The sequence below is a fragment of the Nothoprocta perdicaria genome, unplaced genomic scaffold, assembly GCF_003342845.1.
Source record: "Nothoprocta perdicaria isolate Ctin4 unplaced genomic scaffold, notPer1 scaffold_117, whole genome shotgun sequence".
Taxonomy (NCBI): Eukaryota; Metazoa; Chordata; class Aves; order Tinamiformes; family Tinamidae; genus Nothoprocta; species Nothoprocta perdicaria.
This window is the reverse complement of record NW_020454283.1, coordinates 2297963-2311956: the sequence shown is the minus strand read 5'-3', so window position 1 is coordinate 2311956 and position 13994 is coordinate 2297963. Positions and strand designations below refer to the sequence as shown.

The following is a 13994-nucleotide window of genomic DNA, read 5'->3' as shown; positions in this document are numbered from 1 at the left end:
CATGCACATTTTCAGCGGTTTTGCACACACCTTTGCAGCAGGTTTGCACAGCCTTTTGTAACAGGCCCGCACGCACCTTTACGCGTTGCTGGCCCTGCCCCTGCAGGAGCAGTTCAGCCCATGAATAAATATTTGCCGAAACCGGCTCCAAGCGGCGCGCGCTGCAGTGACCCGCGCTTATCTGCACCCGCTCCACAGTTACAATTAATGTGACAGTTAATTCCCGGGAATTGCATATTATAACTTGGGCTAACACTGCTTGATAGCTGCTGCATTCCCACTCGGCTGGCTTTACAGGATGCTCTTCTGGACCAACCATATCTGCATCCCTCCATGCCCGACACCAATAACACCCCCGCCACCGAGGTGATTAAAGCACGTGGCATCCGGGCATACTTTAAAATAAGCTTTATTTAGATTTTTTATAATTTTTATATTTGCATCCATGCCTTCAAAGGATCTCCCCCCCAACTCATGTGGGGAAAAAGTTAAATCTAGTGTTATCCATATGCTATTTCTCCACATTCTCTTTTTTTTTTTTTTTAAATAAATCATTCTCTTAGTATTTTTTTTTAGAATTATTTCCTAATTTACAAAAGAAAAAAAAAAGAAAAAAGCAGAAATGAAAAGGGAACTACTCATCAGCAAGGAGATCGCTCATTGGTTCTGCTTGGATGATATTTTAAATTATAAAAACACGAGGAGAGGAAAAAAAAATAAATGTATAAAAATGCTTCTCTGTAGAGAAAGATGCCACAGGGTAAAACTCTCCTGCCGCCGCCTGGCTCGGATTTTGGGAGCCGCTTTGCAAGGCAGTGCCGGGACCCGTTCACCCGGTGGCTCCTCCACATCATCGCGTTAACAAGGATACATAGCATGACAGTATCTGCTTTTAGTTTTGTAATTTAAGACAAAAACACCCCTTTCAAACAGGGTGCGCTTAGGAGAATTAAGGAAAAAAAATAATACACTATTATAGCATTATTAAATAATCTTAATACGTTTTTTTTTAAGAGCTTAAAATTATATTGTAAGCATTAAAGCATAAGGTACTTATCTTGTAGTAAGCAGAGAGYGGTGCGTGTTAGTGAGGGGGGAAGCTTGGGGGGCGATTTCAAGCAGCCGAGGGGACGGGGAAGCCCGAGCCCCACATCGAGCCCCCCCAAACTGGGGAGAAATCGAGGAAATCCCTGCGGCTGCGGCGGAGCCAGCGGCGACTGAGAGCCAGATAACGGGAGCCGCTTGGATCCCCCTGTGGATTTGGGGAGGGGAAGGGCTTGCCAAGCAGCGCCGGGGGGAAAAAATGCCCAAAAAAYTGAGAGAGGGGGGGAAAAAAGGAGGCGCTGGCACCGGGCTGCACTGCCGCAGGCCCCGCGGTTGGGGTCTGTCGGGAATGGCCGGCGTTGCCCACCCCGTTTATTTTGCCCCTGTTTTGCCATGCGCAGGGCCGGGCAGCTCGTGCCCGGCACGACGCTACAGTACGGAGTCCCCCAGCTCCCCCCCGAGCCCTCCCGACCAACGTGGAAAAATAGAGATTCCAAAATGTAGCAATAATTTAGTTAGAATAGCTCCTCTGGATTCTGTGCAAATAAATTAAACAACAAAATCAAAGTTAAAACAATTCCTCCAGACTGGCAGGCAGCAAAAAGAGCCCAGTTGCCTCCTCGGGGTTTGGCCAGGAAGACAGCGTATGGAATGAGACTTTTTTTTTTTTCCTTTTTTTTTTTTTTTTTCCTTTTCAAGGTCTCTCCGGCCGGGCAGTCCCTGCTGTTTGTCATCCCCTTGGGCAGCCGGGTGCACCGTCCTCGCCGAGAGCCGGCCCCGGGAACGTGCCGCGTGGACGATGCGCCCCAGGATGGGCTCAAGAGCACAGCGTTTTGGACAAGAGACGTCACAAGCACAAAGTGCACGAGATTTCTGTTATTTACAGGTACACAGCAGTCCTTCAAGTTTCAAGTTTTGTCAAAAAGTGGGGGGGGGAATTGAACAACAGCAACAACGAAAAATCGAAACGCCCAAACAAACAAATCGAAGCGACGACGGAGGGAAGAGTTACGGGAACAAAACCAAACCAAAAAAAAAAGAAAAAAAAGAAAAAAAAAACCCTACGGAAGTGAGTTACAACACCACCGCATTGCTCCAAAGACAACAATGACCATGTCCACACGGGGCTTGGCGCGCAGTATGTACACGGGCTGGGGGGCGGCGACGCAGACCAGGAGGCTCCTGTTGCTTTCCGGGCTGGCCACCTCCGCGCGCACGGACACTCGGCACACGCGCCGGCAGCCGTGCGGAGCTGCCGGCTGGGAAGGGGGTCACCAGTCTGCGTCTTCCTCTATGTAGTAGTCGGGGGCCGTACCGTCAAAGAGGCCCGGGTCTAGCGACTTGCGCTGCTTCCCGCGGGCGAATACCCTGGAGATGGAGCCGAAGCCCATCTTTTCTTTCTTCTTTTTTCGTTTTTGGTCTTCGAGGTCCTCTAGAGACTGCGGGAGGGGAGACAACAAAAAAGAGTGAGGATGGGGAAGGAGGAGAAGGACATGGAGAAGGAGGTAGATGGAGGAGGAGGTGGAGGAGGAGAACATGGTGAAAGAGATGGAGGAGGAAAAGGAGAAGGGATAAGAGAAGAAGAGAAAGATAGAGAAGGAGATGGAGAAAAATGGAGAAACAGATGGAAAAAGATGGAGAAACAGATGGAAAAAGATGGAGAAAGAGATGGAGAAGGAGAAGGACATGGAGATGGAGAAAGAGAAGGAGATGGAGAGGGAAGAGGAGATGGAGAAGGAGATGGTAGATGGAGAAGACGGAGGACAAGGAGAAGAAGGGGACGAAAAAGAAGGAGGGAAAAAGATTTGAGTGTCTCCAGCAAACAGGAAGGAACCACCATGCTCCAGACCCTCCCCAAAAGCACCAACCCCTCAAAAAGCCACTAGGAATGCTGCTCCTGAGTTATCCTGTGCCCCCTCAGGATGACAAGCAGCAGGATCYAGTCTTGGGCAGTAGGAGCAGCCCTTTGGACAGGATGCCCTGGGATATATATTCAGAACAAGTCTGGACTGCCCCCGCAAGCCAATCACGAGCAAAATGTCACATATCAGGAGGGGGACTGGAAAGGGGAGCTGCTTCCTACCTGTACAATTGGATTGTGCAAGTTCTTCTGTACTGGACCGGGACTATCCCCCTACCAGCAGAAGGAGACAGATCAAATTGAAACAGCGTAAGCACAGCGCCGGGTCCCACACCACTGGAGCAAAAAGCAGCCCTTAAGTCAAGACAATTCTGCACAGAATTCCTGTTTCTAGGGCAAAGTAGCATGTGACATTAGTGAATTGTCAGTTCTTCTGGGGAGGAAGATTGGGAACAGGGACAACCAAGTGAGGGCAACCCATCCTGGGGGTTTTTGTGTACCCTCAGAAATATAGGGGGAAAAAAGTACCATGAGTGACACAGTTTAGATAAAAACAATTAAATCATCTGGATTTTTATCCCAATTGAACCTTCACAACSTTCCCCCTGCCGGAACTTCCCCTTCAGCCCTGTGCAGCCCCATGTTCCTGCATGGGCCACAGGTGGGACAGGTCTAAAGCCAGTGTCATGGCAGGGCTGGTGGGCAGGGAGTGCTGCTCCCCTTGGAGCACACGTAAGGATCTGCACGGAGGACCCCAAATGCCAGGAAGAGCCTTTGCCAGCAGCGAGCTGAGCCAAGTCCCGGGGGAGGAGTCCCTGGGGTCCCAGGGAGCCTTTTTGGGGGGCTCGGCAGGGGTCTTACATTGCAGAGCGAGTGTGTCCGATGCCGGGGCGAGTTGATGTCGCTTGGCGTCGATGACCTGTCCCCTTCGGCAGCGGATGCGTCGGAGATGATGGAGGGCTGCCGTGAGTGGCAGGGACTCACTCTGACGGCTGAAACGCAAGGGAGGCAGCGGCGTCAGGGAGGCCGAGGGACATCGCGCCGCCTCGGGGACCCTTCCCAAGCAGAGCCGTGGGAGAAGAGGGGAGCTCATGGATAACTGTGGCTATGCTCCGGTCTGGGAGCGGAGAAGGATGGAGGGAGAAGGAAGCAAGAAGGGGGGATGTCGCTCTGCCACTGGTGCCATGAGTGATGTGGGTGTCCGGGCTCATGCCTCATCCTGAGAGGTGACAGTTTTAGGGGGGAAGGAAGGGGCTCGTGCGGAGCTCACCTTGCCGGTCCGCCGAGTGCTGCGGGTGTGAGTGGTAGAGGGTCTGCTGGCTCTGCCGGATGGCGGCCGTGAGCGGCAGGTCAGCCTGCATCACCCACTCCTGGTTGCCGTTGAGCACCGTCTCGCCCGGCATGGCCAGCGAGTGCCGCTTGGGCACGTCCTTGGTCAGCGTGGCCAGCGACTGCTTGGCCTGCGGAGGAGACRGATGGGAGAAAATCATCATCTCAGGTTGCCGAAGTGCAGCTGAGCACCCAGACCAGTGACTGCTACTCCTTGGCCACCAATATCCCAGCTCCTCTCCAACCCATGAACCTACTGCCAACGTGCAGCTTTCTGTGCAGCAAAATCTGGGGGGTTTGAGCACTTGGTCAGCCAGGAAAGAGGAGGAAAACTGCATCCGCAACGTTAAAAACCCTAACCGTCCCCAAGGCCCTGCGGGCTGGTGCTCACCATGGCCAGCTCGGCCTCCAGCTCCTTCATGCGGTTGTCCTTGAGGTCCAGCTGGGAGCGGAGGGCGCTGGCGTGGTCTGTTGCCTCCTTGGCTTGCCGGCGCAGCTCCCACTTCTCCCGCTCCAGCAGGTCCTTCTCCTTGGCCAGGGCTTTCACCGCGTCCTCGCTCTCCTGCCAGGACCCACACAGTTAGTTATGTGTTCGTGACACCCTCCTGATGGTCCCCACGCAGCAAGCAGGTCCCTCCGGCTGCCCAGCTCCGCTGGAACGCAGCGTGGAGCTTGGCTCTCCTTTCTTCCCTGCAAAACCCCTCCGTGGCCCAGCACAGCAGGGAGGTCCCGGCAAAAGCCAGCTATTTTCCCTTGGCATTTTCCACTCGGTACCTCGCTGCTTGGGATGTTTCGAAGCACAAAAACTTCTGGTGGTAAGAGGGAAAGAAAACGTCAAACCCGCCATGGTTCCTAAAATAACCCCAGAGCTGCATGCAAGCAATGCTCCTTTGGCAGAATGCTTTAAAAATAGGAACTTTCTCCCCTGGCATGGAAAAGCGCCCGGAACCGTCACAGATGCCGGTTCTCACGGCTGCTCGCTTGGGTGGTTATCTCCACCAGGGCAAATCACAACAAAAACAGTAAAACCGGCCTCAAAACCACCTGAAGCTCTTTCTGCCCTAAACGGAGCTCTGATTTTTGCCCCGCGYGGACTCACTTTCCGGTGCTGCTCGTAGTTGCGGATGAAGTCGCGGAGCTGCTCCTCGCGGCTCTCCAGCGTGGCGTAGAGCTGCTGCATCTGGCTCACCAGGTCCGTCTTCTCGGCCTTGAGGCGCTTGCGGTCGGCCTTCATGGCTGCAAGAGAGAGCTTTTTGCTCAGTTTAATTGCTTAATTTAAAGCCGAGGCTCCGGCGATAGCTTTTCAGGATTATGTGGGGCTCTCCCACCAATTGCCACCAGCCCTGTGCCAATCCTAGTCTCTCTTCGGGAGGGATTAAGCCCTAGAAAAACCAGGCATGACCCCCTCCAACTTGCTAACACATCTTCTAGTTGCTGGAGGAGGGCAAGCTGTTACCCAAATAAATGGTTGGGTTGAGAAACATAAATTTCTTTATAAATTCACTATCTAGTTTGATCAGATTAAAAAACAACGTGTGAATGGCGTTTTGGGCTCACGTTGCACTTCCCTCAATGCTCCTGCAATGAGCCACTTCATTGGGCAGCTTAAATGGTGCATCCCGAGCTCATCCCAATGGATGGGGGGATAAGGGCCCCAGTGAGGAGTGCAGGAGCATCCTTGTGGCATGCGTCAAACCTGAGCCTGAGTTTAAGCTGTGTTTGCCCCCAATGTACCCGTGGAAATACTTTAATTTAGCACCAAAACCCCAGAGCAGCCAAAGCACGCAATTTCCGAGCTCTTGATTGGCTTGTGACAAACATATACACACATTTTTCATTTTCTCAAGGATGAGAGGCTCCTGTACAAGTTCAAGTTGCATTTGTAACTCTCCGAAGCCRGAGGCGACAAAAGCCTCCTAATGAATTTAATTAAATAGCTGGTTACCCCATAGCAACAACCTGTTTTAATTAGCCGTGCCGTTCAGGGTCCTTCAAGATGCATGGGAAATATTTCTTCGCTTGCCAAAGAAAACGCTCCGAGGTGTTATTAGAAGAGGAGTCCATAAAGTCTCGGAAGGCTTAACATTTACCAAGCGTGCTTCCCAGTACTGTGCAATATTGCSCGGCTGGTGAAGCCGCGGGCACAGCACTCCAGCCGGAGCAGACCGCCTTGTCACATTAATGTCCACTTAATTTCTGCTGTTCCTCTACCCCGGCCATGAAATCCAATACTGTCACCATGACTAACCCATAAAATCGGTCAGCCCTATGCGGGAATTATCCGGGCTCTTTACTTTGTAATTAAGCACACGTATGCCTTCAAGTTTCGGACTCAACATCTGGCTGTCACCTCCAAGCACAGGAGACCTGCTCTGAGRAGCCAGACCCTGGACAGTCTCAGCATCGAGGAAACCTTTCTTAATTCCCCTAATTCAGCTCCTAAATGCCCAAATTTGCTGTCGCAGCAGGTCTAGCACTAGCTCTCGAGCTGCAGCCCTCGCCCCGAAACTTCCTTTGCACCCAAGGGTGCAGCAGCATCGCTGCACACAGCCTGTCTGTCGCGCAATGGGCACAAAAAGCTTCACAGACTTTTCTTTTTTAATACAAGCATTCTTAAAATAGTTCTCCTCTTGCATATTTAGCATGTTCCAGATGTAAAAAGCCGTGGCAYGTTCCCAGCTCTCGGCAGGGAGTGAGGGGGCGCGCTGCTTTGCTTCCCTACTCGTGCACGACGCTGCTCCCACGCACGCGGGGATGGAAACGCCGTCACTCTGCCCGTATTGTCCCAAACTGGGGGGACGTGGCCACGTCCAGCTGCCTCCGCAGCCTTGTGCTGCATCGGCCACAGAGGAATTCCTTGTGAGGGGCAGCACAAACATCGCTTTGCCCAGAGCAGAGTTGCAGCCCAGTCATCTGTGGCTGCATAGAGCTTTGCAGCACCTATAGCTCCCATACGCGAGCCCAGCCTTACCCTGCAGGGCCTCCTTGGCTCGCGCCAGCTCCTGCTCCTTCTGCGCCAGCTGCACCTTGAGCTCGGTGGCCGAGAGGACCTCGCTGGACTTGCCGCCGGGCGTCTCCTCCAGGTCTTTGGCCAGCATTTCCTTCATTTGCCGGAGCAGGTGAACCTCCTCCTGCAGCTGGGCCACCTCCTCTCGCAACAGCCCTGCAGGGAGAGACAGAGCGTGATGCCGGGACACCCCTTTGGGGGCTTAAARGGCAAAAATGGAGGGGGGAAAAGTAAAATCGCAAACGCCAAGGGCAATTCCTGTCAAATGCACTCGCTCTGAGAAACTGGAATGGTTCCTACTGAAACTTGGTTAAGTCTCGGGGGGTTCGTTGAACAACCGCTCGCTTTTACAGGACGTGGAGGACAAGAGGAAGCCCCACGGGTGCCCCTCGTTGCAACAYTCCCCTCCTGTGTCCTCCTCTTGCACCGCATCTCCCGCACCGCTCACCCTTATTTCCACTCAGATAAGGCATCTCTGCCATCACACAAAAAGCAGAAAACCTGTAAAACTGCTGCAATGCTCAGGCATCGAAGGGGCTGCATCCTGAAGCGCTGCAGTGCTCCAGGCGCGGGAATACCGCTGTATTCCAAAGCGCTGCTGTGCTCGGGGAGTGGGAAAGACCGCTGCATCCCGCGCACACCGGGATCAGCTCCATCCCCTCTGTTTCTGTTGCATTAACCCCCTGTCCCTCCGGGTCACTGCAAGCCCTTGCACTTGCTCCAAAGATTCCCGCTGTTTTCTGGACTTCGCCCCATGTCCGCGGATAGCTATGGGATGAAGCAACCTCTTGATTTTTCCTCCCGGATAAGCAAAACGTTGTCGGGTACCGAGGGCAGGAGCAGCTTGTGCAGCACGCGGGGCCCGGTGGAGCAGCTGGGGCGGGAAGACATAAAATCCGCTCTGCATACTTGGGATGCTTCGCTTATGAAAACTGGCAAGGCCTCGCTCTGTAAATTATTTAGCCGTAAAGTCACTAACTAGGAACATTCGAGCAGCAGGCTGGGGGGATTTCATTAAATCCTGGCAAAAAAAAAAAAAAAAAAAAGAAAAAAAAAGAAAGGAAAAACTGGGATAAATATGTTTCCAGCACAAAGGCTTGCTCGGGCTCCGGCCAAAGCAACACTGCGATTTCTCAAGGGGATGGAGAAATTTGGCTTTCTGGCGCCAGCGTTTGGGAAATCTGGGGGAAACCCGAGGAGCTCGGAGGCTGCGGGGAGCAGCTCGTGGCGGCGCCTTTTCCCACGCTGCGCTGGCTGGAGAAATAAATCCGGGATCCGCGCGCTCGGACAGCTTCGGAAGTTCACGGCTTTGCGCGCCGGGCATGGCCAAGCGGCAGCCAGATGGTCGAGTAAAGCGAGGGCCAGGTTTAGCACCACCGTTAATTAATTTTCAGATAATTTGTTTTCACCTGTAATTAAGAGCGGCTCTGTTTGGGAGGCAGCCGGGAAGCGATTCTTTGGCAGTTGGGAACCTCGAGCAGGAGGGACGGAGGACACGGGGGGTCTGGGATGGCAGCGACTGCTCTCCAAGCGCCCGTGGGATTTTCCTCAGCGCCGTGCATAAGGATTGCTGCAAAGCGTAGGATTGCACCGGATTTGCTGGGAAACGCCGGCATTCCGKGTAGGAAACTCAGGGCACAGGCACCAGCGCTCAGTTGCAACTGGTGGCCGGCAAGTTGCTCTCATGCTGCCGTATGGGATCGAACAGAGGAGTAYTTGGATTGCGTGGATCGCTGCTGTCATGGAATGGCTCGGCTCAAGGGGCGAATTTCAGCTTAATTTTAAAAGTGGAGGGAAAAATGCCRCCAGGCCAAGCTTTAGGGATTATTCCACACTCCTGTGGCACCCGTCAAGGCGGCAGCACAAGCTTCCCGCAAGTTTTCCTGGAAAACACCACAAACTTTCTGATGGAATTGCCAGGGCGCCGGCATTCCCGCCTTCCCAGCACCACTACATCCATCAGCTTCTGAAAAGGTGGCGAATGGGCAGCGGGGAAATTAAGGCCTTTCCAATATTTCCCAGAATAATTGACAATAACGACAATTCGCACTGCAATAACTAGCCACTAATTATATTGCAGCTGATGGCGTTAAACTTCCAGGACACCGTCACGTGCCGCATCCTTTCTGGGTTCCGCATCCTTTCCGCTTCAAGCACCGAGCGGTGCTAAGGGACAATGGAAATAGTTTTCTTTTTTTTTTGCCTTTTGGCATTTAAAGCCTTTATGATTAATATCCCACCGAGCGCTTGAGGCCGAAGGCTCCCCTGCGGATCCTGTAAATCCCGTCTCCAATTGCCGCTCCGCGAAGCCTTTGCTGGCTTCCCCACTGAAGGGCGCGGGAAGGGGATCCCAGGGGATCCGCGCTCCGGTCCCGCTTTCGGTGCCGCTTTCGCGCGCCGGCGCCCGGGGTGCACGAGAAGCTCCCCCAGCTCGGTGGCCCGTCCACCTCTTCTCCCGTGGGTCTCCCGCGGCTCTTCCCAGCAGGCAAATCCCTGGTTTCCTGCACATCCAGCACCAGTGCGGCCACCGGGGCAAGAGCGCGGGAGGGCAGCGCGCGGGCGCCGTGGGGCTGGCACAGACTCCATCGGCGAACGGCAACGCACCCGGAGCGTGCGGAATCGCCGTCCCCATGTCTCCAAGGGGGACCCCATCCCGCCGCCGGCTCCGCTCCCCCCTCTCCTCCCGCTCAGGCGCCGGCGGCTCTTCCCAGCCGCGTTCCTTTGCGGGGAGGAAAAAGCAGGAGAGGAAGCTACAAAGCCGGGCGCAAACAAAGCGGAGACAGGAGCAGCGCGCGGCTCCCGGGCCCGCTGCCCCAAAGCCCACRCCTCGGCCCCGAGCCGCGCTCCCCGCACGCATCGCCCCAGCGGCCCCCCACGCTCCGGCCACGGCCTCCGGAGCGTCGCCGGAGCCAGGCCGGAGCGTCGCCGGAGCGTCGCCGCGGGAGCATCCGCGGCAGCGCCGAACAATAGGCCGGGCCTGGAGGCGAGGCCGGCGCGCGCGGCCGGGCCCCACGTACCCGGCTTGCCCTCCTCGCGGTCCGACTTCATGGCGGGGCCGGCGGCGGCCCGAGCCGCGGCGGCCTCCGAGCGCGGCGCTGCGGCCGGAGCGGCGGCTCCGTCACCCCGGCTGGCTCCGGCGGCCTCCTCCTCCCTTCCCGGCGCCAGACTCCTCCCCGGCACGGCAGGAAGTGCGGCGGGCGCTACCTGCGCCGGGAATTTGACCCCTCCGCAGGTTGCGGCCTCCACCGGCTGCCCAAGGGCCTTCCTCGCTGCCGGCCTCTTCCTCGCTGCCGGCCTCTTCCTCGCCCCGCCGAAGCCGGGCGCCGCGGGGGGCTCTGGGCGCCGCGACGCGCGTGGAGCCTTTGGAAAGACGCTGCAGCCGCCACGGTTGGGCCAAGGGCTCCGAACCCGCGTGGCGGGAGCGACGGCGCGTTCCAGAGCCCGGCGATCCCAAGGGAGCAGGCGGGAGCGACGGCGCGTTCCAGAGCCCGGYGATCCYGYGGGATCAGGGTCCCATGGTGACCCACTGCCCTGCGTGTATGGAACCACGGCGGGAGCGGAGCCCTGTGACCTCTCAAGCGCGTCGCCCACCGTGAATCTGTGCTTTTAATCAGGAAAAGGGGGCCAAGGAGGGCTAAATCCTTCTCCTCCGCTCGCACGATGCAAGGGGGAAGAGGCTGGGCCCTGGTGGCCTCGCGGCCCTGCAAAACCCGCAGTTCTTACACACCAAGCAGTGTTTTTACATCCTTGTATTTTCAGTGCTGCCCCTCYGGAATGCTTCTTCCCAAGTGTTGCAGGAAGGCAAGGACAAGGGTGAGGGACGGAGCAGCGTTCCATGAACGCAGGATTTCCAAGGGGAAGAAAAGTYGCGGACGGCTGTTTTGGAGAAAGAGCAGGTGGGATGAGCACCCTTTCCTGCATCCTCTCCCGTCACTTCTTCCCAGGATYCTGCTGCAGCTCTGTCCCGTTTGGAAGGGAAGCCGGCTCCTTCCTTCAGCATCTCGCTCAAACCCAACTTCACATCAAACGGACACGTTTTTGTCCAACCCTTCACTCCGGACAAATYGGCACCTGTGCTGAGGAATTGCTGAGATGCTTGAGGATCATGGGAAAAGCAGTCAGAGTCGGCTCGGGATGTGCTCCGGTCCACAGAAAACCTTAGGTTTCCAATTCCCCATAGGAAAGGTCCCAACTAGTTATTTTAGTGCAGTTCTACTGCCTTAAGGGCAGCTTTTCTGGTTTATGCAGGCCAAAGACCTGCTGAAAGGACATGGGGGAAAAATAAACATATTTTAAACGGAGTTCAGTCCACTTGTGCAGGCAAAATACGTGTTTCTGTTAGCTACATATTTCTTTTCTTCCCCAGGGAGTATCTAAATAAATAAAGCACTGGAGAGCACTGGCAATCAAATCATGCCAAATGAATCCGTCCTCATGAAAAACAAGCGAGCAAAGCAGGACGGGGCTACAYGAGCTCTGAGCGTGCAGAAGAATCCCCGGGTTCAGTAAAAAGGCTTGCTCATGTTTTATCCAGCTTATCTAGCTGCTGCCCCAGTTGATGGGGTATCACTTGACCCAGATCTACTTGAAAACGCTCAGTCCCAACCTTCGTYTCCTACCCGTTTCACAGACCAGTGACATCTGGCATTGCCCTGAGGCTCACCTGAAAGGGTCAATATTTTTCTCTTAAAAAAACGCCGCAAAAGGAGTTCATCTGAGAGATTCGGATTATTCTGAGTTTTACATAATTCACTGAACCTCAGTCTATGTCATGCTGCGGTATGTAATATTACCATATGTGATGGCAACAAAATCACACTGCTGCAAACGCACGATAACGCACTCTTAACTGCTATTAACTGCACTAAGCTGGGAAATTCTAAYGAGCAATATTTAATTAAGCTCACACCCAGCGTGAGGGAGCAAGAGGATACCTAAATATTAAACGTATACACCAAAATCTGCTACATTGTCATGGGAAACCAAACATGCTCCAGAATGGCCTCAGCGATGTGGCAGGGCTCGGGTTTGTTTAGGAAGGTGTGGAAATAGGTATTTTTTAATGTCTAGGGAAGTGGTTTTGTCTTCCCCKGGATGGACGGAACAGGAGAGGTGAGGAAAAGGCGCTTGGTAATTGTAACACTAAATCTGCCTCTACTGGAGCCTGGCTCGGCGTGCCGCGGCTCCCAGCTGATTTATGGCACTACTTCACGAGCAGAAAGGRAAAGGAAATGAAAAAYAGGTAGTTTTTCAGGATTTTGGATTCGCAGCCTCTGTCTTGCATAGGCTGCGATGGGTCCTGCTGCCTGTGTTCAGCAGCCCTGCCTTGAGCTTGTCACAGCCACTAGGACATCGGAGGACACATGGTCAAGCAACTCTTCCCATCTATCCAAAACATCTCTCCAGCGCATTCCCAAACAATCCCATCAGACCCAATCTGTACACTGCCAGGACACTTTTGCAGAAYCAGGTGCATCTCAAAGCACATCCATCCAAGCACTGACCCTTTCACCCAAAATCTTGGCCATGCCTCAGGAAAACGCAATCCTTAAGCAAAACCCCCACCCCAAAAAGCAATTGTCTACCCAAACAGTATTCCCTAATTCCATAGGGAACGACTCAATATGATAAAACATCCCCTTCCTGCGGAGGCGCGATTCGCCCTCATCTCTCCCGCTCACCAATATTTGATGCCATCTGAGAGCAAACAAAAACCGCCCCGAAGTGACAACTGTGACGGAAACAATCTGGGCTGTCGCCGAGAAGTTCAGCCCTCAAAATCTGTCACTTAATTCCGCTTGCCATTTCTGGCAACTTTGGGAAAAGGCCCGAATTTTGGAAACCACCAGACTCGCCAAGTAGCAGTGACGAGTGAGGGTCTTGGGCGCTTTTGCAAACACAGAACACACTAAAAAAGCAAAACACGTGCCTTTTTTTTAACAYCTGTGTTCCAATATAAGCTTGATTTGATACCAATTAATCCGATAGCCAGAGATTTTCCTCCTCTGCTCTTCAGCCACTTGGGAAATCCTTCCAAAAGAGCGCTTGGGGTTGTGCGGGGATTAAATTGCTTAGCGAGGCAGTTATAATCCCTCCGATAAGAGGATCGGAGTCCAAACAGAGAAGCGGCGGCTCCACAGATATTTGCAAGAAAAAATTCAAGTAGCGACAGCGCCTGGTGGGTGCCTCATCCCCAGAGATTGGGGAGAGGATGTTCCTTGAGCGGAGCACGGGGCTCCATGGGGATGTGCTGAGGAATTTGCAGGGTGCTGGGTGGGGAGGCTCCTGCTCAGCCACCACGGGCAAAGCGCTTTCTGCAGGGTCTGCAGCCTTTGCTCCCTGTGCTCAAGGGGCTCACGGGTTTCTTGAGGTTTTTCCAAGGCTGAATAATTTATTCTCGCCTAATGGCAGCTTGGATACGCACAGGTCTTTTTAATTTGCACGGCTCGATTTGAAAGCCCAACCGCATTTTACAGAACAAGGACGGGGGGCAGAGAATAAAGTATCTGCAAGAGATTATGAAAAGCAAACATATTTTCAGTCATTTCTCCTCTTCCCCTCCAGACCTAGCCCCAAACGTGCCAGCAATGACACCAAAACCCAACCACGTCACCCTTTAGGACGTGGGCAAGCAGAGCCTGCCCGKGGTGCTCGAGATGCAAGCGCTGAATTCCTCCTCCCCGTCCAGCACCTGCTCCCCTTGCACTCATCCTTGCTGGCCAAACACCAGCCCTATTTTATGCCTATTTTATG

At 54.1% G+C, this 13994-nt stretch overlaps 1 protein-coding gene across 1 annotated transcript; it reads right to left on the bottom strand.

Moving 5' to 3' along the window:
- Positions 1-2097: 2097 nt before the first annotated feature.
- Positions 2098-7366, bottom strand: KAZN (kazrin, periplakin interacting protein). Its single transcript, XM_026053716.1, has 7 exons — positions 7206-7366; positions 5334-5470; positions 4626-4796; positions 4176-4365; positions 3767-3897; positions 3128-3178; positions 2098-2483 (listed from the first exon to the last, which is right to left on the bottom strand). The coding sequence occupies exons 1-7, from the start codon at positions 7339-7341 to the stop codon at positions 2316-2318; spliced, it is 984 nt and encodes a 327-aa protein (XP_025909501.1). The 5' UTR covers positions 7342-7366; the 3' UTR covers positions 2098-2315.
- Between the last annotated feature and the right edge of the window lie 6628 nt (positions 7367-13994).

Excerpts from the sequence above, each read along its gene's own strand:
- KAZN (XM_026053716.1), bottom strand. The coding sequence starts at position 7,341 with ATGAAGGAAATGCTGGCCAAAGACCTGGAGGAGACGCCCGGCGGCAAG. Across the intron at positions 5,471-7,205 it reads AGCCAAGGAGGCCCTGCAGG|CCATGAAGGCCGACCGCAAG; the intron begins GTAAGGCTGGGC and ends TCTCTCTTGCAG. Across the intron at positions 2,484-3,127 it reads TGCACAATCCAATTGTACAG|TCTCTAGAGGACCTCGAAGA; the intron begins GTAGGAAGCAGC and ends CCCCTCCCGCAG.